Source organism: Electrophorus electricus, chromosome 22, assembly GCF_041902795.1.
Source record: "Electrophorus electricus isolate QZ-2024a chromosome 22, ASM4190279v1, whole genome shotgun sequence".
Lineage (NCBI taxonomy): Eukaryota > Metazoa > Chordata > Actinopteri > Gymnotiformes > Gymnotidae > Electrophorus > Electrophorus electricus.
Window position 1 is genome coordinate 7,671,577 of NC_137518.1, and position 26,659 is coordinate 7,698,235.

The following is a 26,659-nucleotide window of genomic DNA, read 5'->3' on the forward strand; positions in this document are numbered from 1 at the left end:
GTGAAACATCACAAATGACAAAATGAACAGGGACAAGGGGAAGACACCGAGGTAGAACACCACATGAACTAGACAAATGAAAAGCACGGGTGACAACAACGCAGCGAGCGGAATTGAAACAGGGCAGAATGAGCATGACTTACCAAAATAACCAACAAAGAGCAAGCACAGGGTACAGATAACCAAAACAAAATCATGCACTAAACAGACTCAGCTGAACATGGGAACAGGGAGAATCAAAAACACGGACCGGAATGAAGTAGCAGACGAGGGGCAGCGAAAACGAAACCAAGGAACAGAGCAGTGACGCAAAGGAAAAACAGACACGACTGGGAAACTACAGAAATAGGGACACCAGGAGGACAGCCATTCCTTACAGAACCCCCCACTAAAACGCACAACACCAGGGCATGCAAAATGAGAAAGGACTAGGACAGGAACCAGACTAGACACTGGAACAGACAGGAGTTCAGGTTAGACAGATGATGCAGCGGGCTACACAATGCAAAGACAGGATCAAAGGGAGGAGCCAGGGATGACAATACAGGATTGGAAGCAGACGGGAAAACACAAGGAGCAACCAAGGAAGGGACAGGACCAGAGGCAGGACTATAGCCAGGCTTAGTGGCAGGGCTTGCGGCACATAAGGGATTCCCTGCTAAACCCTGGGCCAGCACCGCAGTCGGGGCAGACCTTGGAACAGAAGTAGGAATGGGAAAAGCAAGCCGACTAGTAGTGTGGCTGGAAAAGGATGAGGATGTAGAATCAGGAGAGGAGAGCAGTATTGGGGGCTGGCACAGCAGCCTCAGGGAGTAGAGGAGTATCAAAAGTGATTCCCGGCATAACCAGAGTTTGTATGGGTCCGGGAGGTTGATGGAGGGGCCTCAAGGATCATTGACTTGCCAGGAGGCATGTCTGAGGGAGTTCCAAATGTAATCGGAGGCACACCTGTAGCAGCTACAGGGGCCAGAGGGGAGTCTGGAGGAGCGACCACAGGGACAGGCCTGGCTCGTGGCCCCGGGACAGGCCTGGCACATGGCCTTCTCCACTCTAGGAATATCAGAGTCTGCTGACGCCATGTTCAGCAGCGGCGGGCCTGTGCCCATGGCTGCCTTGCTCAGCGGCGAGTCTGGGAGGTCCAGAGGTGCGGCCGCAGCATTCAGCGGGGAGTCTGGGAAGCTCAAAGACGGGGGTGAGCTGGTCAGCGGTGCTGCAGGGTCTGGAGGCATTGCTACAGTATTCAGCAGCACTGCAGGGAGATCCAGGGGTCCACCTACAGGCATAGACCTGACATAGGGTACAAGAACAGATTGAGAGACCTCTTGGGTGGTGAGGATAGGCCAGGAGGCCACCACAAGGCCAGGAACAGGCTCAGGATGAATGGCATCTCTTGCGCCAGGGACCGGGACTTGGTCAGGAGGGGTGGCGTCTCTTGCGCCAGGAAAAGGAACAGGCCAGGAGGCATCTCTCGCACCGGGAACATTCATGGCGATGCCATCCACTATTCCAGGCACAGAAACAGGATGAGCAGCATCTCCTGCACCGGGGACTGGAACAGGAACAGAACTGACAGAGTCCTTTCTTGCGCCAGGGACCGGAGTTGGCCGGGCAGTGATGTTGTCTCTCCGCTGGAGGCAGGGGCTGGATCCAGCCGGGTGGCGACCACCACACCAGAGATAGCGACAGGTCAGGCTCTGTTCTCCACTCTGGAGGCAGGGACTGACTGGGCAGCTGAGAGGGGAGTAGCTAAAGAAGGCAGGTTTGGTGGGGTTGTAGCAAACCGTGCTGTTAACAGCCTGAAGAAACCTTCCACAGTTCTAGCCTCCTGAGCTCTGTGCAGGAATATTAACTCCACCCACTCCAGTGCTTTACCCCAAAGAAAGGTGAACAGCACCTTCACTAGGTCAGGGGGTTGAGGGCATGTCAGGTACTGGAGGTATATGCGGCACTGCATAACGAATCTCCCTACCGACCTGTCCTCCCAATCGTACTCACTTGGAGCTGCCATAAGTGAGGGCAAAACCAGGGGCTTCCCCTCCCTGAGAGTGGAGAGCAGAGTCTTGAGATAAGCAAGCTCCCCCTCTGGCAGCAGTCCAGTGTCCCTCATAGCGTGGCGTGAGGGTTGCTGAACCGAAGATGACGGAACAAGCGGCGACAGACTGAAGCCCTCCTGTTGAATTTTCTTAGCAACAGTTTGATTATTCTGTAACGAAGTCCCTTAGGAACAAGCACGAGGCAGAATGCATGTGCAGTGGGCGGTTTATTAACAAGGGAAACGATCACCAAGGGCAAAATGAACAGGGGCAAGGGGAAGACACCGAGGTAGAACACCACATGAACTAGACAAACGAAACGCACGGGTGACGACAATGCAGCGAGCAGAATTGAAACAGGGCAGAATGAGCGCGACTTACCAAAAATAACCAACAAAGTAGAAGAGCAAGCACAGGGTACAAATAACTAAAACAATCATGCACTAAACAGACTCAGGCGAACATGGGAACAGCAAGAACCAAAACATGGACCGGAACGAAGCAGCAGATGAAGGGCAGCGAAAATGAAACAAAGGAACAGAGCAGAGACACAAAGGAAAACAGACACGACTGGGAAACTACAAAAATAGGGAGGCCAGGAGGGCAGCCATTCCTTACAGCTAGCTACCAGGTTTGCTGTATATACATGTATGCATTTTATGTTTGTATTTGTAAGAGATTTGATTCTTTTTTACCATTATACCTTTGAACTGACTAGTCTGAAGTTCACAACCAACAGATTTGGGTTACTGGGATGTCACTGACAATAATTAATGTTAACCCTGAAAGGCCCAGAGGAAAGCGTTCAAAGCCACTTGGGTTCTCTGCTGCATATGATAGCACTTTCAGCAGAGGAGGCATGCCATTGTTGGGCTGGCAGTGCCGCTGAACATGCTGAGTGATGGGTCCAGATAGCACAAAATGGGACTGGGGATGCAAAAAGAATGCACTGGATGGATGAGAGGAGTGCTAATTAATTGTAACAGGCTCGAGGGGAAATTATCAAAGAGACTCCAGTTCATTAACAAGGACAATGTGCAGGTGCATGGCCTGTGAATTTACAGTTTTGGTCCGTATGCATGGGAAAGAGTGCAAGTCTGAGAATAAAGATATAAAGCAAAAGGTTCGCTTTATATTGTGATGTTTCACCACATCACAATATATGAACAAATTTTACATAACCAAAACATTTGATAATGATCTGTAATCATGAACCCAACTTGCTCACCTCTAAAAACAGGAAAAAATGTTCTTATAAAAAATTCTTATGGGGTTTTAGATTTATTATGAAATCTAAAACTAATATAAAGCTATCACAGTTAGTCAAAATCTGTCTGTCAACTTATATATTATTTGGGTAAAATGGTTGGGTAAAGTGGTAATGCAGTGGGGAAGTGATACATTATGGTCAGCAACTGTGATTAAATCTCATTTAAAATTTAAAACACATTTAAATCTCATTTAAAACACAAAGAGAAGCAAAAAGAGCAGTAGAGTTAAAATGCAAACAAACCCAACTAAAAGCAAAGATTGACATTATATTTATGCCATTATATTTATATCATGCAATCTATTTAGCATTAACATTACATTATATATTATATAGCTATAATGTTATATAGTTTATGGCCCTATCCAACTCAGTAAACAAAAACATGATAATTAGCTAAGGAGAAAAAAAATGGTTTATTTACGATCCACTGTCTATAATGAGACACTAAACATACAAGTATCTGCCACAAGGATGAGACTGATGATGTGCCTCAGACACAGGGGACATGGATACCATGGAAACAGAAGAGGTGTCATGGCAGAATAAGCCCCTCCATGGAATGTACCATTGACAGATTGCAGAGGTGACGAACATAAGATAATCCTGCAAATGGCTGGAAACAGCAGGATTGAAGATTAGCACAGCGGCACTAATCACTAGATCATAAGAGGGGTGCATTACATTAGACAAGACCTAATATGCAGTCTGAGCAAAGGAGCCTCTGAGACAAACCTGCATGTATTAGCATGGTAAATGACTGATAGGTAGGGATCATATACAGAAAAATATGTAAGACATATGTGCTGGACACCTCCCCAAATCTAAATGGGACCAGCCATGACTTATGTAAAAAAATTAAGCTAATAAATAAAATAAATCTTGTGGGACTTTCTGATCCAGACAGAAAATTGAGCAATGAAGAACCAACAATTGCTTTGGTAATCAATGTGGCAAGCCCAACTGATGTAACCATTCAGAGGGGGGAATATGGGAAGATGGAAAAATACTGTGGAGTGGAAGAGTGAATGTGGAAGGTTAACACCAAGATTGCCACAGCTGTGATAAGGGCACTTAGAGCTGTGATCCCTTGGAAGTTGGAGCAATAGCTCCAAGACAGACATCAATCTCAGATCAGAAGTGCGCTGTCCTTGGAATGATGAAAATACTGCACAACACCTTCAACTCTGACCTGTGATGAAAAGATTTTATGAATGTGATGAAAGGCATATATAGCCCTATTTATAATCTGCAGTATAAATAAATATTAAAGCATCCAACTAATAATTATTACTTGCTCATGTGTCTAAATCAGACCATTTAAGAGTTTAACTGTTAAGACTGACACAACCTATACAGGGTACAGGATACCATGTTACAACTGACTAAAAAAATGTGTAAGCCTATTTAGAACAGTTATAGAATAAGAGATACCTTATAAAGTAATCAATCAATATATATAACATAACAGCCTCTATAGGAAGTACTGAAAGTAACAGTAGCCATTTATTAATTTATTACATACACAAAGCCCTAAAACATATTTGTTCACTGTCAGAGTGGCATGGCTAAATAAAAAGTAATTATATCATATTATGTTTCACTGTTACAATTAATAAAACTGTGCAAAGATTTGGTTTAAAACAGTTAGGACCATGTGTATGTCACGGTATACTCCTCTTCCCACTGATCACGTGGTACGGACTGCCACATGCAGTGGGAGTTTATTGTTGACTGTGTTCAGTGCTACTTCCTTCTTGTTTGTTTCCACAGCCCCTTGTTAAACACATACCTGCACCTTATTCTTTGTTTCATTTAGGTTTGCATTTAAACCCCTGTGTGTTGTACCACATCATCAGTCACTGTGCATGTTAGATGTTCATGTTATCTGTTTGTGTTCACGTTCACCATGTGTTAGTGTAGTTGTTTATCGTTTACTGCACATTTCACTGGTCTGTTGTGTGAGTGCCATCAACGTTTATTGTTTATCGTTCATGTCTTACGTAAATAAATGTGTCTCTATCAAGAGAGGTCCGTGCGTCCTGCTCCTTGCCTTGCGGCACTCGGGTTGTCACAGTGTATAATGTAAGATGTTTTGTGTACAGTATAATTATATCAAACAATCAACAATAGGCTTCTAAAATAGTGTAGATGTTATACTCTCAACATTTATTACTGACTGTTATTGAAATCTAAAATATTCAGTTTTATGAAGACATTTATTGAATTTGTTCCAATTTTACTCATTGTGGACAGTAGATAATTTAGAATTTTTCTATCATGTATGGTTTTTAAGTGGCAGGAGAATTTACACTTATTACACTTAAAATATGTAAAAAATGTACTTCTAAAATGTAGAATATATGATTTTTGCCCATATTTGTCTTCAGGAATACCCCTCTTTGGTGTCCAGCATATGAGTATGCAGGAACAAAAAACTATGGTTGACAGAAATTCTGAAAACATACTTGGATGTAGCGTGTGTCATGATCAGTGACCTTCCTAGCATCCCTGTCTCCATGACTTCCCTGTCTTGTGTCTTTGTTTTGCTTTACTTCCTTGTTGTGGTTCAATTCCTTAGTTTCGTTTTATCCGCCCCTCATTAGTTGCACCTGTGTCTAGTTAAGTCCTCATTACCCTGTGTATGTAAAACCTGTTTTTTGGTTTTTTTTGCCTGTGTTTTGCTGGTCATTGTATTTCTAGTCTCCATGTGTTAAGTCTAGCTGCTGTTTGTGTGATTCTTAGCCTGTTTCTAATTCCTAGTTGTTCGTGTTTCCTAACCTTGTGTTTATTCTAGCCTTCATTGATCCTAGCCACTTTGTTATAGCCTGCATTCCCTGTTTGTCATCGTGTGCTTTTGTTTCATTTAGTTGATCATGTATTCCCAGACTCTTTTGGCTCACTGACCCTGGACTGTTACAATGACTCTGGATTTGCCCATAATAAATCTCGCTCTTCTCTGCACATGTTCCACCTCCTTACCACTTAGCATTACAGCGTGCAAAAATACATAATGAACAGGCATTTATACTGCAGAAAGCGAAATCAACCAATGCTATTAATGCTAGTAATTAAAACAAAGACTGCAGACTTTAGATAAAGGCAAATATAAAATATGTATGTTATATTATAGCAGTTACTTTCAGTTAACCTTAGCTAGAATACTAACTAATGTGAGCTATTATCTATCTAATAATACTGTATATGCCAGGAGCAATTTGACAGGACAACATTTAGCTAAAAAAAAACAATTTGGAGCAAATTTAATAAAATTGCCCAGCCTCTCACCAAAATATTGTTTTATATGTAAATGCAGAAAAGCAAATGATGCATGTTGGACTCATGTTTATATTGGTCTCATATCGCTTGTTAGACTCATGTTGGTTATGTTAAACTTCTGTTGGTTATGTTGGACTCATGTTAATTTTATTAGATTCACGGTAGACATTAGACACATGTTATTTATGTTAGAGTCATGTTGGTCATATGACTCATGCTGGTTATGTTGGTCTCATGTTGTTAATGTTAGACTCATGTTGGTTATGTTAGATACATTGGTCATTAGGTTTATAGTAATTATGTTAGTCTCATGTTGGTCATGTTAGGTTAATAGACTCATGTTGGTTATGTTAGACTCATGTTTGTTATAAATGTATCATTCTAATTTACGACAAGCCTTTCACTCAGTACCGACCCCTACATTTTCCATTTATTCTTGCCAATTTTTATCTCCTTCACACTCTTTGTCTCTATCCAGTCTCCACCTTGCTCCCTCCACTTCAATCGCCCACACTCTTTCAAGCTCACTCAGTTCGTGGGTTAAATGATGATTACAACTGTATTTTGCAGAGGAAACTTCAAAGCCAGACTTCACCTATATGAGTCATCAAGCACTTCTGAGGTTTCTGACAGAAGTTATGTATTATATCTAACATATAAATATATGCATCTGTAAGATTTTGACCAGGATGCACTTGCTGGCATGCAGGTGAGTCCCAACTGTTACATCAGTTTCAAGCACAGCTGTCCACAGAGCAGTCAAGAGGATAACTCCCTCTTAATTATTTATCATTTTGGCATCTAACAATTACCATTCCTTGACACATACACAAACACACGAAAGAGAGACAAACACACACACACAGAGGGAAAGAGACAGAGACAAAATGTTTTTTGTATGAAATCACATGAAGGCCACACGTACATGCATATCCAGGCTCACTCAGACAACACAAGTCTTTTGTATCTTTTGAGTTCAAGAATTAATGTGCAAGATCTTCTCAATAATAAAGCAGTTTCATTCCTTCATTCCTTTTTGGGGCAACTGCTTTGGGTATTATTCCAGAACCCCCCACCTTGTAGCTCATATTTCTCTCATTCCCTCTCTTTTCCATCCATACACCACCATCCATGCAACTGACATTTCTCCCTGCTTGCTGTTGCCATGGCAACCTATCCTGTAGAAACAACCTTTCTCCTGTATGTTAAACATGTTTATAGAAACAGCCATGTATACAAACATATATAGAAACAGCCATGTACACAAGCACAAGTATTTACTGTTCACACCTCATCATAGTTCAGTTAATAATATTAATAATAATAGCTCACCATAGGACATGCACAAACTGTGTATGTCTTTTTAATTTCCTGCTATTCCTTATTAACTATTATTTATAAAATGTGCATTTTTGTCATGACAACAAATTATGTTGAAGTAAAGTTAACAAATGAAATGAAAGGTTTCAGCAAACATACTAGTTTTTATAGTGGCAAGCTACATCTACAAGAGTACCACAGCAGCCTGGTGTGCCACTCCCATCTTAATATCTTCCTTTGCACATCTTCCTTCAGCATTTTAGTCTCTGAGGGAAACTAATATAATATTATTTTAACATTTCATGTGTTTTGTCACTTAAAGGTATACTATCACTTTTACAAGAAAATCACATTACTATCTTACTGTTTATATTTCCTATATATGCACACTTAAAACTATCTAATAAATTACAATGTTCATCTATATTTAAAAAATGATATTTGAATTAGACATGGACATCTGTTGCATTCACTGAATTGTTTTGAAAAATTGTTGCATTAACATTTGATATGAAACTATAGGTTAATAGGGTTATGAATTATGCATTTGGATGAATTATTGCATTAAGGATAATAAAAAATTATCTATACTTTCTGATTTCAGAGTATTAAATTATCAGCTGAAAACCTGGACTGATGGAATTTGTGTGTTCTAGCCTATTCATCCTACAGTTCCTTTACAGACATGTGGTACCTCCTCTGTGCCTCCATCATTACACACTCCTTTTAAAATTTTAGGAATACCAGTCATTTGCATGCAAGAAGCATATATCCTAAGATAGATCTTAAAGGATAGATATCTTAAAGGACTTTATTGAAGAAGAACTTGCTATAGGATAGATGATCAGTTGGAAGCACCAAGTAAGTACCTGTTACTTTAGTATCTAAGCATGAGAGTAGCTTAGCATATTATAGATACAAGATGGCAACTAATAAAATGTGTGATGAATTAATAATTTTAATTTTTTAATTAATACTAACCTTCTTCCTCACTGGACCCTCTCTGCATGGGTCTGTGAAGAGGGATTGGAGTGGCAGGGACTGCTGGTGTTGCAGGAGACTGGGTACTCTTCGTGAAAATGCCACTGATAAACTTCAGCATTTTTCGGTCTTTTCCTGAGGCATGGGTAGAAGCACGCTGTCCAGCTGAGGCTCCAACCTGGGCCTCCTTTCCTTTTTTCAGGTCCTCTGAAAGCAAGTGCAGGTCACTGTTATCCAGTGTACGGCTCTTGCCTTTTCGCTGTGGTTTCATTGGTGGCCGTGTGGCAGGGGCTGGGAGTGAGGTTGATATTGTTCTAAGCTTTTCCACCTGAGGACTATCCAGAGCTACAAGCCCAGGTCCTGTATATGCTTCTTTTGCAACCATTAAAGGCTCTATGCCAATACGTTGGTACATGCCTCTCCCCTCACTTTCAGACCAAGAGGCCCGATATGGTCCCATTGTCATAGTGATTGTCACTGGGGGCGAGTGCTCTCTGACCTGACAGTCCAAGCTCTTGGCAGATGAGGAGATGCTCTTGCTGGCCTCTTTGAGCTCACGACGATTCATAGTTACTGCAGCTCTCAGCAGGGCTTCAGGACGTTGACTGAGATGGACTGGGAGGCTGGAACGTACCGAAGCCCCATTAGACACAACGACATCTGAGGCCTTTTCTGGTGTTTGTGTGTAAAATTCTGTTTTGTAAATATCAGGCTTAGATGTTTCTGTTCTTTTTATGTCACTTCTCTTCTCTTCATTATCAGGGGAAATTTTAGCAGAAGACTCTGCCCTAATCTCTCTGTGAAGTTCTCTGTCCTTGTAATTACTTAGGACAAGAGGGCAGCTTATCCCTTTGGCTTTCGGTGGTGGAGCTCTGACTGCACATCCAAATTTGCTCCCAGGTTTCATCTCATTATTTGACTTCCATCCCCTAACCTCAACCTTCTGCTCCTCAAAACATCCAGGGCTCTTCTCAATCTCTGGAGCTGTGCTTATGTCTTCCACCTTTAACTCCTCCCTTGTTTTTGCTCCATGTTCCAGGCCCTGGGAAAGGGCTGGGGCTGTGGTTGGAGCCAATGTTTTTGTTGGCTCAGTCCCATCATCAGTCCCTACAGCCTCAACCTTGACCAGAGTGAGGGAGATGAGGTAGGTGGTTCGTCGCTGCAAAGTGCCTGAGTGGCTCATGGGGATGGTAGTGGAGTCTTAGAGCCCTTTAAGCAAATACAGTCATACAGTGAACTGAGAGATAGTAAAGTCAACACGAAGCAGATCTACCAGATGCACCCAATAGGTAAAGCAAGTATAGGCCATCAAATATCTAGGTGACCATTAAGAAACCAAAGCAAAAAAAAAACAAAACTCTTTTTTTTTTTTACATGTATAGCTTACTCAAATACAGTCTTTTAGCTTTTTAGAGCACATCATGAATAACTACTACCTGAAATAGCAGAGAACATTAAAAAAGTAGATTTGATGTTACAAAACTTAGCAAAGGAGGCTTAGTCCTTCAGATCAATGCAAGGAACATAATGTATATATATCTTGCATATATCCTGGTTCATGTACAGAAGCTTCTTCCTCAAATGGTGTGCATCAGATCCCTCCTTCCCTTTTTGATTTGTGGAAGTGCAATTCACCGTCTGGGATTTTCAGACAGTAGGTTACAGTATGGTCTAGACCTCGGAATTATGCATTCTGAGGTATGAATAAAATTGAGGAAAATCCTTTGCTGTCCATCCACATTTAAAGGAAATTTCTGTTAGTCTCGAAAGAGTCCTTGCCATGTGTCTCTGTTCCACCTGTTTATTTCCCCGGTTGGGCGCTTTAATTCCTCCAGATCAATGTTTTGTTGTATAGCAAATGTTTGCTCAATTGACGGATTGGCAAGTGATTGTGTCGCGTAATCCGCATTATGTGATTGGTCTTCTGTGTCCATACGCAAGCTGCAAATAGAAGACAATGAAAGCCAACCTGATTCAGAACAGGGAGACCGTTTGTTTGGGAAAAAATTGTACGGAGAGAAAAAAAGGTTTCTAACTGCAAGCCAAGGCATCAGATGCTGGAAATTTACAGTTAATGTCAGTCCAGTGGCAGAAAGAAAGCATGTTCATTTGCCTTCATTCTGCAATACAGTCGGCACAGGAAAAGCGAAGGACAGCGGATGCCTTTCTGGAAGCCGTAGAAAACCAATCGTCTTTTACCACTGCATTCTCGCTCTCTTGCTCTCGCTCCTCATGCTCTCTTTCTCTCTCTTGGTCTCTCTCTCTGTCTCCCTCCCTCTCTACAATGTCTCATGCAATTAGCAAGTCAAATTTTACTGAGAAGGGAGGGAGTGGAGGGGAGGGGGAGAGAGAGATAAAATGCATTCAATCCTTCTGAGCCCCTCCTCTATCTCTCCTCCCCCTCAAAGCCACCCTTCCCTTCTCTGGACGAGTCACACAGCCAGAATGGATGAGAGAACACCACAGATGTGCACACTCAACACATCAAATGTGAAATGAGAGGAACCAAAAAGAAGCATAGATGTACAGAGTAAAAATAAATCTCAGCTAATAAAGAACAATTAATTTATCATTTATTATAAAGTGCTCCCTGGAAAATAAGAATAAAAGACTCTTGTCTTCCATAAGCCAGCTTGCTGTAAGATGTTATCACTCCCACACATGCTTACTCTTTCATTCAGTAGTCACGGCAATGATTCAGTGCTCTATTTTTTTTTTTCAGTGACAGACCTTGACTGAACTATTTTCTTGTGTATAATTTTTTTATCGTTTGCTTTTCCTAATATTGTCCCCCTTGTATGTGTCTCTATAAAATGGGATGTGGTGATGAATCCGGAGGAATATTTGGGTAGTTGCTCACAACACAGGGCAGAATGAAAAAAAGAAATAAGGGGAAAGAGCACAGCTGCAGATCACACAACAAGAAGAGCAAAATAAGTGGAGGTTGTAGAGAGAGGGTGCGATGGACTGAGAGTGTGAGAGTAAATAATTCACTTTCTCTATTGTTACTAAGTTACTGAAATACATGATTTCTCAGCTCATTTATGTACAATCAGATCTAATGTTTCTTCACTATCTGTGTGAGGGATGAAGAAGTATAACTCTGCAAATTACACAGGTAATAGATTCAGTAATGCATGATATCAATACCATTAGCACCAAACCACCATACAAACTGCTAACGTTCATTCCTTCTTGTATATTTATTCAAATCTGTATGCTTGAATTCCACAGGCACAAAAACTAAGACATGCACACAGACCATTTAGCTTCAGACAGTCTAATACATATTGTAGAAATGGTGTGGCCTTCTAAATATCCTATTTAAATGACTCGAGGAACAAATATTCACCTCAAATACAATATACATACAGTAAAGTATTTGCCTACTTTGCTGCAAAACAATTGCAGTAAATACATACAGAAAACATCAGTGACCCAGTTAAATACTGCATACAGTTCTGTAGTCTGATGAAACAAAAATATAGCTAAAATTCAAAATGGTATGTGTGGTGCAATCCTAATACCCATTTATAAACATCATCCCAACAGTGAAATATGAAGGTTACAGAATAATTACAGTATAACTTTATAGAGTTGCTTTTCCTCAGCTGCAACTCTGAATATTGTTTAAATTAAAGGATGGAAGGATGATGCAAAATAAAGGGAGATACTGCAAGACAACTTGCTTCAGTCATCTACAAAACTAAAGCTTGGGAGAAACTGGCATTCCTAATATTCCCTGGAACCGTGTTCTCTGTAATGTAATTCCAGTTTTAATTTCTGTTTTGGAAATATAAAATATCTACCACCAAATAAAATGCTTTATTTCACTAATTTCTATTGTTCATAGATAAATTGTTTTTCAATAATGACATTTTTGTTGTTGTTCATGCATGCCTTTGGGTCATGAATTATTTCGGTTATAAATGTGACTTGATTTTTTGCACATTTTCAGGGCATTTTAGAGTTCCGCTCACACTGATGACAGGGACTCAAAGAAAACACAAGCATGAATATAAACATTAAAGGGGAAAATATCTGAACAAAAAAAATGAAATATGAATATAGACAATATAGAGTATAGTGTTTGTTCTACAACATAATGTGAATGTTTAATTACTTTACCCTATTCCCGAAAGTACTAGTAGAGCCTAATCAGGGTAGAAAAAAAAGTAACTATTATATTACAGTTTTCTAGAAATCCTTTTTAGATTTTAATGCCATATTGCATGGACATTGCATCCATTACCTTTCTCCTTTTCAAATAAACAGACTCTACAAATTTTCCCTATTGTTACTATTATTAGTAGTATTAGTATAATAATTATTATTATTATTAGTAGTAGTAGTAGTAAAACCATTTGATACAACAAAATAATACAATAATAATAATAACTACAAAAATAAGTTACTTGATACAATTGCTGCATGTTATTACACTACACTGTATTAAGTTAATGCTACAATAAGGATTATTCAAAGCAGTTTCATTTGTTTCTGTTTGTATCTCAGGATACAGTATTGAAATTCAGAATTCAATGGTGTAATATAATTGACCTTCTTGTAATAAGCAGGTAAATCATTTAATAAGCAGCTCCTGTCCTGGGCTTGACACAGCTTGTTAGGTTCACTCACCTTGGTCCACCTCTCTAGTTTGTGAAACTTTTCCCATAATGTTCAGTAGAGTACTCCAGTGAACCCGCAATGAAAATGTTGCTGTTTAGTAAACTGGCTAATAAAAATGTAAGACTTAGAAAGCTCTCTAAATTATTTAGGTCTCACCTGAACGTCGCATCACTGGACCTGGCTGTTCTTAGAGTGGAGGAAGCCACTCCACATGTGCCAGGCCTGTCCCATCACCACGTGCCAGGTTGACGTTCAGTTATTCCACTAAATATTGTTTTCTTAACTCATCCTAAGTTGAAATATTAGTACTGTGTTGTTTATAAATGAATATGAGCTTGTTTTCTTTGCATTATTTGTGGTCTGAAATATCAGTAACTGTTATTTTGACCATTAGTCATTTTCATTTAAAAACAAAAAACAAAAAAACAAAAAAAAAAAAAAACAGGCTGTGAAATACAATATTTTTATCTGGAATTTGGAAGAAATGTTGCCAATAGTTTATAGAATAAAACAAAACTGCTCAACCTAGTCAAACATAAAACTAGAGAAACTGATCATTTTGTTGCCATAACAGATCCCCAAGCAGACTACAGTACCCAGCAACCCATTCGTCACCCAGTCAATGACTCAACCAATCGAAGGCTTCCAATCAGATCAGCGTCACTGGAATATTGAACTCAACTGTGTGTCCTGATTATTGGAGTATATATTGGAGTATTGCCGATAGTTTTCTAAAAGCATACCGAGCGTTATTATGGATAGTCTTTCTTAGTATTCTTCGTTTTTGTATTTTTGCCTGGACCCTTCTGGATTTTCTGCCTTGTTCTTTTGTGATTGAGCTTCTGCTTTCTGACTCGGACTGTTATGTTCTCTACGGTTTGATCGTCCCTTTCTATACTCTTTTTTGTCTTCACCCTGGATTATTGCACAACCCCTGAACCAAAAATAAACCAACCTGCTGTTTCATATCCGCAAGCGTCTGATTTTACCCGACCGTCACATTTATAGTGGTCTCTTTTTCCGGAGCTTTGTATTCATATTTTTGAATCACAAGTTTAAAAATAATAATACTGTTAAATTTTGAAATAAAAAAGTTTATAACGCATTTTGTGTGTGTCAGATTATTTATAACATAGTGGCGATGAATACTTGTTGGAGGGGTCCTTTTCTGACATTCTAGCAACACATCACTGATTCTCTACCCAACCATTGTGGTTTGTGTTTTAGGACCATAGAAATGCTTTGAGCAAGCTCTTTATTTATTAGTTCATACCTGGCATAGCAGCAAAGTGTTCATTTGTTAAATGTTGTAGTGTTGTGGGAGGCTCGTTAGACGAATTTGTTATCTTAACTGGTTAAGCACCCTCAGTTGCTTTGACACATCTGGTTAATTCATGACGGAATATCTTAATTGGCCTATATGTTGACTTGTTCTCAAATGGATTCAAATATGGTGAATGACGCATACTGGGAAATGACGTAGATCAATATTAACGTATTTTTTCAGAGACCTTACGGACTTGTGACCATAAGGAAAAGTGTCGGACGTCTGCGAGGTTTTATGAACTGTCGGGAGAAAACGAAAGAAGCTTTTTCAGAGTTAAACATATTTCTTCATTTCTTTAATTTTCAGATAAATCAACATAAAGATTATAATGGTACACGTTGGATTTACGTGTGCAAAAAACACACTCTGTGCCCTAAACGTGATTTATATGGTGAGTTTATCGCCCGCAAATTAAAATTTTATTACCTGGTTAGATTAATGCTGCCTTAATTTTCATGTTGAGAGTTCAAAGATCTTTAAAAAGATTGGTTCTTAGTTGCGTCGACGAGGTTGTTTCAGATAATGAAATACTAAGTATATATGTAGTATTTAATTCTTATGCGACTGAGATGGAACAAATTAATTTGACAGACGTTGTGAAACTATGTAATTGATTAATTCTATCTATCCGGTATTAGCAAATCTTAACCTAAGCTTGTGTTCACATGCTGTAGTTTACTTTTGAGGTTTTTAAACCCTTAATATTTTTAATACATCACGAAGGCAGCTTTAAACAATCAATTAATAAAATTATGGAAATGCACATGAATAAGGAAATGGACATGAAAAACAAGGAAATGGACTCTACCCCCACCTAAACATAAAAAAGAAAGAGCTCCTCACAAGACCAAATCTTAGAATAGTCAGTGTAGGCTACCTTAAACTTAAAATGCTAAAAGTTGGTTTCTGTAGACCTATTGAATAGTGCATAAGTAATTTAGTCTTGCTATTGGTGCTGCTGTAAATTAAGAAACATTCCTCATATTCTAGGACACATATGTCACTTACACTGGCTAGTTTTATTTTAATCCTGTATGTTTCAAAACTTGCTGATGGGAAGGTCTGTCTAGGCATAACATAACTGATAAGACCTGAGAACGATCCCACAATTGATGAGCATGACCTATAGCATGGAAAATGACCTGGTAACTCAGGAAAACAGTGGTAATGTGTTCCTACTCTTCTCCAGCTGTAACGCTGGATGACCAGAGTTCAGTTCTGTTTCTCCTTATCTTATACCCAAGATTATGCACAGTTTTGTAATGCAGTGACACTCCAGCAACAGTGCTGGAGAAACCTGCTCTGTATATTACAAATAATATACAATATATTTACAAATAAACTTTTTTTTTTTAAATCAGTGACCAATATTTCCACCCTTCTTTTCAATAATAGGCATTCCAAGTCTGTCAGTTTCTTAATCTGTTGAAAATCAACTTTTTGTGCAAGAGCAACCACAGCTTCCCAGACACTGTTCAGAGAGCTATACTGTTTTCCTTCACCATAAATCTCCAGTTTAAAAAGGGCCCACAAGTTCTCAATAGGGTTTAGGTCAGATGAGGAGAGGGGCCATATAATTATTCTTTCATCTTTAAAGCCTCATACTGGCTAGGAACACAGTGCAGTACTTCAATGCATTCGAAGGAGTATTGTCCTGCATTAAATTCATGGTCTTCTTGGAAGATGCAGACTTTTTCCTGTACCACTGCTTGAAGAATGTGTCTTCTAAAAACTGGCAGTAGGTTTGGGAGTTGATTTTGAGTCCATCTAGCTCATCTTTAATAATACCAACCCATAGCAGTACCCCACCTCCACCTTGTTGGCGTTTGAGTCAAAGTGGAGCTCTGGGCCCATTACTGATCCAGCCACAGGCCAATCCATCTGGTCAGTCAAGAGTCACTCATCTCATCAGTCCAAAAAACCTTTGAAAAATCTTTTTTTTTTCCAATATTGCTTGGCCCAGTCTTTACATTTCACCTTGTGTCTTGTTCAGTGGTCCGTTTCAAGTTCGGTTTATTCGTAACATACATAGTCATACACAGTATAACGCGCAGTGAAATGGTTTCCTTACCTTGACCATGTCTCTGAGTACTGAACACCTTGTACTTCTGGGCATTCAAGGTAGGTTGGAGTTCTGGAATATGACAGTACTGGAGGATAATGGGCTCCTGGTCACTTTACATTTGATTCTTCTCAAATCTTTGGAAGTTAATTTGCGTCTTTTTTCACAACATGTTTCTTTAAACTTTGTTGACTATTTACAATAAACATTTGATGGTTCTGTGATCACTCCCCAATATCTTAGCAATTTTAAGAGTTCTGACCTTTCAGAATCAGTTAAATCTCTTTTTTCGCCTGTGGAAAAGAAGCTGCCTAATAATTATGCACACCTTGATATAGGTTGTTGATCTCCCTAAGCCACACCCTCCCTCATTACACAAATACACATCACCTAATATGCTTAAACCCAATAAGCATTCAAGTTTATACAGCTTGGAGTTAGAACATATGCATACAAATGATGCTAGGGTCAAAAGACAATCTTGCCTAATAATTGTGCACACAATGTATAGTGCTTTTTACAACAGCCGTTGTCACAAAGCAGCTTTACACTTGTCCAAATACAAGCCCCCACTAAGCAAGCCAAGGGCAATAGTTGCAAGAAAAAACTCCCTAGAGCATGAGAAAGAAATCTTGAGAGGAATCAAGCCTCAAAAGGGGGGCCCATCCTCCTCTGGCCGGCAACAGAGACTACAATAGCTACAATACAATAAGGAGCAGAATAAGTAGTGAGAGAGAAAGAAAAAAATAGAAATAAAGAAATAAGCAATTAATATATATTCTGGTTTTCTAGTCCTAGTCTGGTTTCGACAGTGTGTATGTGTCTGAAACCCATCTTGCATGAGAATGTCAGTCAAGGGCATCAGAGAAGTAATTGGCTTGGAAGGAGGTGTGGTGGGCTACAGCAGGGGGGCCTCAGGGGGTGGTGGAAAAACCTCTGCAGATTTTATGATGATGTATTAAGCAATGTGAGACCAGGTATGGGGTCCAGTAACTGACTGACTACTATCCTATCTTTGTTTACACTAAGATATGATGTATATATTAATTTATATAGGCTAAGTTGTGTATTGCTATTTCCCTCAGATGGTAGGCCTTTCTCTAATTGGAGCAGCCGCCTGGGGAAAGGGCTTTGGAATAGGAGTATGTGTACATGTCATTGGTGCAGTGACAGCCATAGGAGTCTTCCTGCTCCTCATCTCCTTTATAGGGCTTGTTGGGGCCCTCAAACACCACCAGATTATCCTCTTTTTTGTATCCTTTGGATAAACATTTGATAAACTCACGGCATTAGGACTGTTTTTAACAGCCATCCAGACATTTGTCTTGTTTGTTTGTTTGTTTGTTTCAATTCTGGCAAAATGACCAAATTAGAATTTGTCATATTGGCAATGATATAATTTAGGAAAGCAAATAAAGTAAGTTATTAAGTGAATTGTTGTTTGACTCCTTAGAGGTTTTTGATCATATTTTGCCATACAATATTTATTTTTTGCTTGTTTTGCTTAAAGTAATACATGCAGGGAATTTTATGAAAATATCACCCAAAGAAACTGATTTGTACAGATTTACCAGTATTTTAGGCTTTATCAGGCATTACTGATAAAGATTTAGATTTACTGATAGTTTGGGTAATAAGCAAAATGATGAAAGAAAAGTCTTTGCATTGCAGACTTCCTGACCACTGGTTCCTACAACATACATTATAAATAAATCTGAGTAAATGGCCCATTTTCTTTAAAATAATCTACTTTGTTTACTTTGAAATAAGGAAACTATGCTAAAAAATAAGTGAAATTCCATTTTAAGTGGCAACATGGTATTATAACATTGTTTAAATGTGGAAACTTTGTAAAGGAATATATGTTCCTTTATTGCTGTCTATTAGTACACGATCTTCCTGCTTTTAGTGTTTCTCTTCCAGTTTGGCATATCCTGTTACTGCCTCACTTTTAGTAGAAAACAACAGGTATTTGCTCTGAAACACACCAACAGTTCTACCTATTTTTTAAAACATATTTAATGCCAAATATATATATATATATATATATATATATATATATATATATATATATATATATATATATATATATATATATATATATGAGTGTATATGCTATGTATATTTATGTGTCGAAACAGGAGCAGCTGTTTGGCACATATTGGGGCTTGATGAGCAATAAGACGAGGAGGACTCTGGAGCAGCACCTGAACTGCTGTGGTCTGTTCAGAAGTGAACACAACAGAGAGGTGTTCAGCATGGATGCCAAGCTATGTATCGCTGTACATACCCTGCTACCTCTACAGAAATACACAAACACAATATCACAAGCACTTATTGTCAGACAAGATAAAGCTATGATTTTATTTCTCTAGGACATAGTCTATCACATGGCAGTAATTATCCATTATAAAAATTCTAATGTTCCAGTGTGCATAACTAAATTAACCATTTTTTGTATCTCATTTTGCATTTTATGTGTCAATTAACTAATGTGACTCCAGATTATGTACCAGTTTTCATCATTTTGCAAGATTTCATTCCCTGGAATTACACCAGTGGTGCCTCCCTGGAGATCTACCTGGCCTGCAGACTTTACTTCCAAATCTTATCTATCCCCCTTGAGCCATTTAATCAGGAACTATACTAGTGGCTTATTATACTATACTAGTGGCTTATTAATCAGAAACTATACTAGTGGCTTGAATAGTGGCTATTCGAAGCATGGATTTTTAGAATAGCTAGAGAACTAACCTCTGTTGTGTGTTAGATCTATGGGACAGGACGTGGACATTCATTAGGAGGAGTTTTCAGTTCCAGTCCTGCGACATAGCTGCTCTGCACCATTTCATGATTTCCCTGCACATCAGGTTTTGGTTAAATCTAATTAATTAGTCAAATACTGCAAATGACTAAGAAAAAGTCTGCTATGACTAAAGCTGTATCACTTCTTTAAATACACTCAGAGGAGCAAGCAGACTATATTTAATAATAACCTTTAAAAAAAAGAATGGGTACAAATTAAAACTGTGGATAGGAGTTAATTAAAAGTGCTTGAATTTCCATAAAATATTGGGGGTGTCCGTAGATGATGGGTTAGAACATGGTATATCCAAGAGATATCCCATGGGAGAGACCAGATGTAACGCGGAGGCTTTAAGGAGGATGCAGGGACGGGTAGCGAGGAACACCAACACATGTTTATTTACCGTACTGTGACACCAGAGATATCTCCACTTTGCGAACAGACCAAGCTTTCACATAACCTCTCAGATTACTGCCATGAAATGATCTAAAACTCAAATAATAATTTCCATCTCTATCAAAATAACATTAATTATCATAAAACAACTTGAAAAAACATTGGGGAAAACAATACCATAAAGTAAGAGAATTACTGCCGGTTCAATAGAGCTAAAATTGACTGTATTGAACAATATATTTATTGAGCTTTCCCATATGAATTGCATACAAGTACTTTTTTATTAATTGAGTATTAAGTATTCAGTGGTTTCTTTCACACCTGTCTTTCAGGCTTGTAAACTAACAGGGAACTGTTTCACATGTGGGGACTTAATGCTACAACATGCTGGTGAAACCCTCAAATTCCTCGGTGAAGTTGGGCTATTCTTCAGCTTCTCAGAGGTTTGTTTGTCCATTTGTACTTGCTTGCTTTTTCATTTATTTATTACGGTGGCCAGCAAGCCCCACTGCAAGTTACACGGCAACTACACAAACATTAATCAAAATGAAAACACATGCGCTACATTTCAGAAACGAGTCAAATGCATGAATGCTATCCAAATTCAGAACTCAAACTCATGAAACACATACAACTACAGAAACGCTGCAAATCCAGTCACAACACAATGGAAGTGTTGTTTCAGGAGGACGCAGAAAGAGTATGGACAACTGAACAGCTAGTGTAAAGAAATTTATATTTGCAATTATCGCAGTTTTGTCATTGGTATATGGTAAAAAATGAATAATTTACCTGTTCATGCTTCACATACTTGCGTTTGTTGCTACTGCTAGGTTGTAAAGAACACAGCCTTAAAGAATGCTGGTAAAGCAAAATCCCATTTAACATGAATATAAACCTGACCCTGCCAATAATGCGCTACTTTCTAGCTACATTCAGAGTGTGTTTTTACAATCTGGTTGAACCTAATGAGCTGTTATCTATTACAACTCAATTTCTGTTTATATACTACATTTAGAGTGTTGATTTCAAATCATATTTTGTGTGCATATAAAAACATCACACTTCAGATAAGATAGTATGAATAAGACAGTTGGCCAGCTGCTCATTGTAATAGACCAGCTAACTAAACTGGTCACTGTAACAGACCAGCTAATTTCTCAAACTTGATGGAAAACCTAGTCAATGTTGTAAATTAGTATCACACTTTGAATGTATCCAGCTAGCTAAGTAGCTTAGCTAGACAGAAACTTAGACATGTTAAATGGAATTTTTATTAGCGTTCTTTAAGGCTGCATTCTGTACAGTCTATAAACAGTAAATACGCAAAAATGCAGAGCATGAATAGGTCAGTTGTTAATTCTGTAGCCAATGATACATCTGTGGTAATCACAAATACAATTATTTTTCATCAGCTACTCATTTAGGAGTCCAGCCGACACCCCCCCCCCCCCCCCCCCGCCCCCCCGCCCATGTACATCAGAAATACTTCTGTTTGTGCGTGGCTGGATTTGCAACATTTCTGAAGTTGCATGCATTTTTTGGAATTTGCATCTCGTTTCAGAAATTTACATTTACAGCATTATAGCACAGGCTTTTTCTTTTCTTTTCTTTTTTAATTCAAAGTGACTTACAATTATGACTGAATACAACTTGAGTAATTGAGTAATTTCTCAGGGGCCCAAAAGAGGCAACCTGGCAGTGGTGGGACTTGAAAAAGGTCAAGTACCTTAACCACTTAAAATATACTTTGAATGTGCTTTGTGTAATTGCAGCATTTTTTCATTTGCATCACAATAGGTCTTCATGGCCACCGTAAATTATTTGCTAGTTTGGAGAGGTAAACTGAAATGCGCATAAAAGACACCAATATATCCATATATCATCTAAACTGGACATTCTATGGATTCAGAAAGTATTCATATCCCTTCACTTTTTTTCACACATAGGGTTATAGATTTAATTTTAAATGTTTAAAATTACAATTTTTCACTCAGTAATTCATAAAAAAAAAAAGAACAAAAAAAAACATGTTTTAAAAGGTTTTGCAAATGTATTTAAAATCAAAAGCCAAATTGTCTGAATTACATAAAGTGGTATACAAATGTGAGAGAAATGAACAAGTGGAATGAAGAAGTTTAGAGAACATTGTCAGGTCCTGTATGCAAAAGCAGAGTTGCATACAGCTTAAAACTAATATAGTAGTTCAAAGGTTAGTCCAAAATCAAAGTGAAAAAGCAGGTGAAGCTTGGTAACAGATAGGGCAATAAAACAAGCAAACAAACTGGCAAAAATAGAAAATAAACAGGCATACGTCCAAAAACAAGAGTAAGATAAATGGCTTGGAAACGTTAGACAATTGCAAAGCAAGACTTCATGAAGACGAACAAGTAAGTATTTATAAACAGAAACAATGAAATAACCTATTCACAGGTATAACTAATAATCAGGGGATTGGGAACGGACAGGAGGATTCTGGGGAATGTAGTTCAGTGAAGGCTGGCTGGAAACTAGACATGACAAACATAAGAAAGAAAGAAAGAAAGAAAGAAAGAAAGAAAGAAAGAAAGAAATGTGAAAAAAAGAAATGTGTGATTCATGCAAGCAAAAAGGTTTTAACTAGAAATATGGCATAGATATGGTCTTTATTGTCACTGCTCAGTTAGTCATACACTGTGGTTACCAAATGCACTGATAAGGTTCCTGTAGCTGACCAAAAATTCTATAAAAACACATCTTTGGGGCTTTAGTTGGGTGTTTAAATGTACAAGAAAATTTTAAACATCCAAAAGTTCTTTATCTAATAATTGAGTTGTCAAGCATATACATTAGATCGATTTTAATAACTGCAATGTAGTTGAAGTGTACACTGTGCAATAATATTATTTAGGAAATGTATTGGATCAAGACTCAATATCAGAAGATCCTCAATATTAAATGGCTTGGATAGGGATATTGGGCAAAAAAACCTGATCAGGATGTCCCTGCCGGACTGCTGTTTTATTTTAATTTTCAACTCCACCTTAACAGCTTTTTATTCAAATTTTCCTCCTTAAATCTTTTTTTTCTCCATATTTAAAGTGCCATAGTACACAAATAAAAAGCCAACTTCAGATTCATATATTACACAGTATGTTTATTTTAAACAGTAAGAACAAATTTGAGCTGTGCTTTAGACAGAAGATCTTTTCTGATAAACCAAATGCATGCATTCAATTGTGTAGCTCACTTTAGCTGTTTAACTAAACATTGCTGCTGCAGCCAGCTGTGCTTGTTTCAGAATATTTGTCTTGACTCTAGCAGCTACCTCTTTAACTTGTCTGGAGGAAATTATGTACCTTTTTCTTTGGACAGTTATCTAAATTAACCTGTAGAATTTCATGTAGCAACAAAAGAAAAACAATTTGAGATTCAAATTTGTTAGCTGATTTTATCATCTAATGTGAAATGCCAGATACCCCCCCCCCAAAAAAAAAAACAACAACAAAAAAAGAACCCAAACTTGAATCTACACTATTCATATGGATGACTATTTTTTTTTATTACAATTCACTACTGTACATGGTAAATTTCACCAAAAGGCAGCATATTTTCTTGTATGATACTGTTCAGACCTGTGGTTCACTGTTTGCTTTTATTATCCAAGAATTTGATTAGAATCCAGTAGCAAATTGAATTAACTTGACATAGTTTAAAAAGGCACAGTGGCCTTTTTAGTGGAGTGGATTCTTAATCATTTTTATAAAAGAAGTTTGGAATGACAAGTAGTCTTCCTAGAGTTGACTGTACAGCCACTCTGCTGAGCAAGAAGGGCAATGTTCAGGCCTTTATGTTAAAATGGAAGGCACTTGAGTAAAAGTCATATGAAAGCCTATTTGAAGCATGAAAAATATGATCCTGTGATCTGTTGAGACATTGTACTCTTTGGGTAGACCTCCAAGTACTATGTCTGGCAAACATCAGATACCGCTAACTAACCTGAACAAGGGTATGTTCATGCTGCAGAGCAGATTCCAGTCAAAATTACATTACATCCTACAAGGCACACAGAGTCCACAGGCTCTGCTGATTCCTCTGCTGCCATTTTTTCTGCAACAGATCCTAATGGATCGAGTTTAAATTTCAACTTCAGTAGTAAATCTCCACACTTCTCATGAATCAATCAGAAGAAGGGGGTGTGCAAATTGGAATCAGAGGAGGAACTTGAAGACAAAACAGAGGAGGAGAAAATCATTAGCTGTGTGGGAGCATCCAAAGATGTATGAAGCATGCTCTCCTATATACCACAATTAAAGAAAAAAAGCTGTGTCCATTTCAACTGGAACTTTAGGTGAATTTTTCACTATAATGTACAAATAGGTAGCAGTTTGTTTGCTGGTGATGTTAAAGGCATACATGCAGGTAGCTAATAACTTCAGTGCATACCCAGAACTGATTACTAACTATATCGATAAGAGTAACACTAAATAATTAATAAGGGTGAGATAAACTAAATAATAACTTCCCAACCAAACATCACCTAAAAATATGTTCTAGTCCTTCTCTGTTTGGCAAAACCTTTTATAGGCAGATATATACATGCAGATTTTTTGGCAGATTCCATTCCATGGTGTGAACTTAATGCCACCCCTACAGTGAAGTATGGTAGTATCATTTTATGACAGTATCATTTTACCAGGGTTCTTCTCAGTGGCATGCACAGGGATGAGAGGGATGAATGCAGCCAAATACAAATACAAAGATGCCCTTGGAGAAAATGTGCTACAGAGAGCATATGGCCTTAAACTACAGAGATGGTTTATCTTTCAGCACAATAATGAGCCAAAGCATATAGCCAAGACAACACTGCTTCAGGGCATCTCGGACTGTACTTGAGTGGATTGGTCAAAGCCCAGACTTAAGTGCATCTGTGGAGAGACCTGAAGATGGCAGCTAATAGATATTTCACATCAAGTCTGATGTAGCTTTAGAGGATCTACCGGGAAGAATGAAATAAACCTGCCAAATACAGGTGTGCAAAGCTTGTAGATACTTATGTAAGAAGCTGTAATTGCTGTAGAAGGGCTTTAGAAATGTATTGCATTGAGGGTGTGAATTTTTATGGAAATCAGAGATTTCATTTTTGTTTGTAATATATTTGCAAAAAAAAACATGTTTTTGGTTTTTCATTATGGATTATTGAGTGTAAACTGAGGAAGAAAAATAGAGATTTTATCCATTTAAAATAATATTACAACACAGTAAAGAGTGCACAAAGTGGAGGGGTCTGAATATTTTCTGAAACCATTGTATTCCTTGTATTTGAGATATACATTTTGGGTATTTGTGTGTCCAGATCTATAAAGTAAGTATAATGTGTGCGCTCATATAAATATTCTTCTTTTTTAAAAGATCCTGGCTGTGTGGCTGGCCATGCATTTTAGAAACAAGAAAAACCCCTCAACTATAAAAAACCCTCTGACTATTGCAGACAAGTGTGCTACACATGAACAAAGCACAAAGGGCATTCCAGGTGAATAACATGCACCAAGTGGAAGCCAAGGTTTATGTCACTGACAAAGTTCAAATGACAATGACAATCAGAATTTGGTGGGCATTCACCCCAGATCCCCCCACCCCACCTAGAACTTGTTTTGGCAGGTTGATGGTAAAGTAGGTAATGAAGGTAAAACAGGGAATTATGACTGCTCTTGAATTACTACCACAGATGATTTCCTGGGAATTTGATTGCAGTCTGTAATATCTTGTTTAAATGATGATACTTTGTACTAGTACAAATTTTCAATACATTCTCAATACAGTCTTAAAAAATGTGTAAACAGTAGAATCTCTTTCCATGGTGTCACAACCTAACCTACAGCTGAGAACTGTGAGTATATTGTAGCTTCTCTGTTAAAAGTCATATCTTCAAGTGAATCTTTTTCCCCCACATTTGTTCAGTTACTGTGTGTGGCATATGCATTTAGTTCTGGGCATAAAACTATTTTTTGAATGCTCTTCATGTTTTACCCCACAAGCAAACTTTGTGAGTAGCTGTGACGTCCAGGGTTGTTGGTGACATCCCGAAGGTGTATCTAACCAGTGTGTCACTCCCCAATTTGTCCATCTCACAAAAGAACACTGATATGTCTGTAAAATACTTTCTTATACATCATAAACTTGTAGTTTTAAGGTGAGAGACCTTAATTTTAAAAAAGATTACTATATATAGGGGTTGCAAAGGAGTGATTCTTAAATAGCTATTTCCATTTTTGTTATTTAGTTAGGAGGTGATGTGCCATATTTTTTGTCCTTTGTCATTACGATACATCTATATTCATTTATAAATAATACATAGAAATAATGCATAGGATAAAGATGGGAGAAAATGTATTCATTAATTTTTAACACCATCTAACCATGAGTAGAATTACACAAACCAACCTGTGTAAATGTATGAATAACTTGTAATATTCTGTGATAATCTAAGCATGTATAATTCCATGAGGAAAATATTACATTATTGTACGAAAACATAATGAAGTATAAAATGTATGAATAAATGTTATGGTATTAA

At 38.2% G+C, this 26,659-nt stretch overlaps 2 protein-coding genes across 4 annotated transcripts in view; one reads left to right on the top strand and one right to left on the bottom strand.

Moving 5' to 3' along the window:
* Positions 1-11,134, bottom strand: part of LOC113572409 (arf-GAP with GTPase, ANK repeat and PH domain-containing protein 1) — a 47,514-nt gene extending 36,380 nt beyond the window's left edge. For all 3 annotated transcript variants that reach the window (XM_035520145.2, XM_035520144.2, XM_035520143.2), the window contains exon 1: positions 8,884-11,134. In XM_035520145.2, coding sequence (XP_035376038.2) covers positions 8,884-10,066 — 1,183 coding nt within the window. In that variant the 5' untranslated portion in view covers positions 10,067-11,134. The remainder of the gene's footprint in view (positions 1-8,883) is intronic.
* Positions 11,135-15,058: 3,924 nt separating this feature from the next.
* LOC113572440 (tetraspanin-31-A) lies at positions 15,059-26,659 on the top strand. The gene is made up of 6 exons (XM_027002019.3): positions 15,059-15,230; positions 17,987-18,154; positions 18,789-18,869; positions 19,043-19,183; positions 20,436-20,546; positions 25,495-26,659. The coding sequence occupies exons 1-6, from the start codon at positions 15,168-15,170 to the stop codon at positions 25,621-25,623; spliced, it is 693 nt and encodes a 230-aa protein (XP_026857820.1). The 5' UTR covers positions 15,059-15,167; the 3' UTR covers positions 25,624-26,659.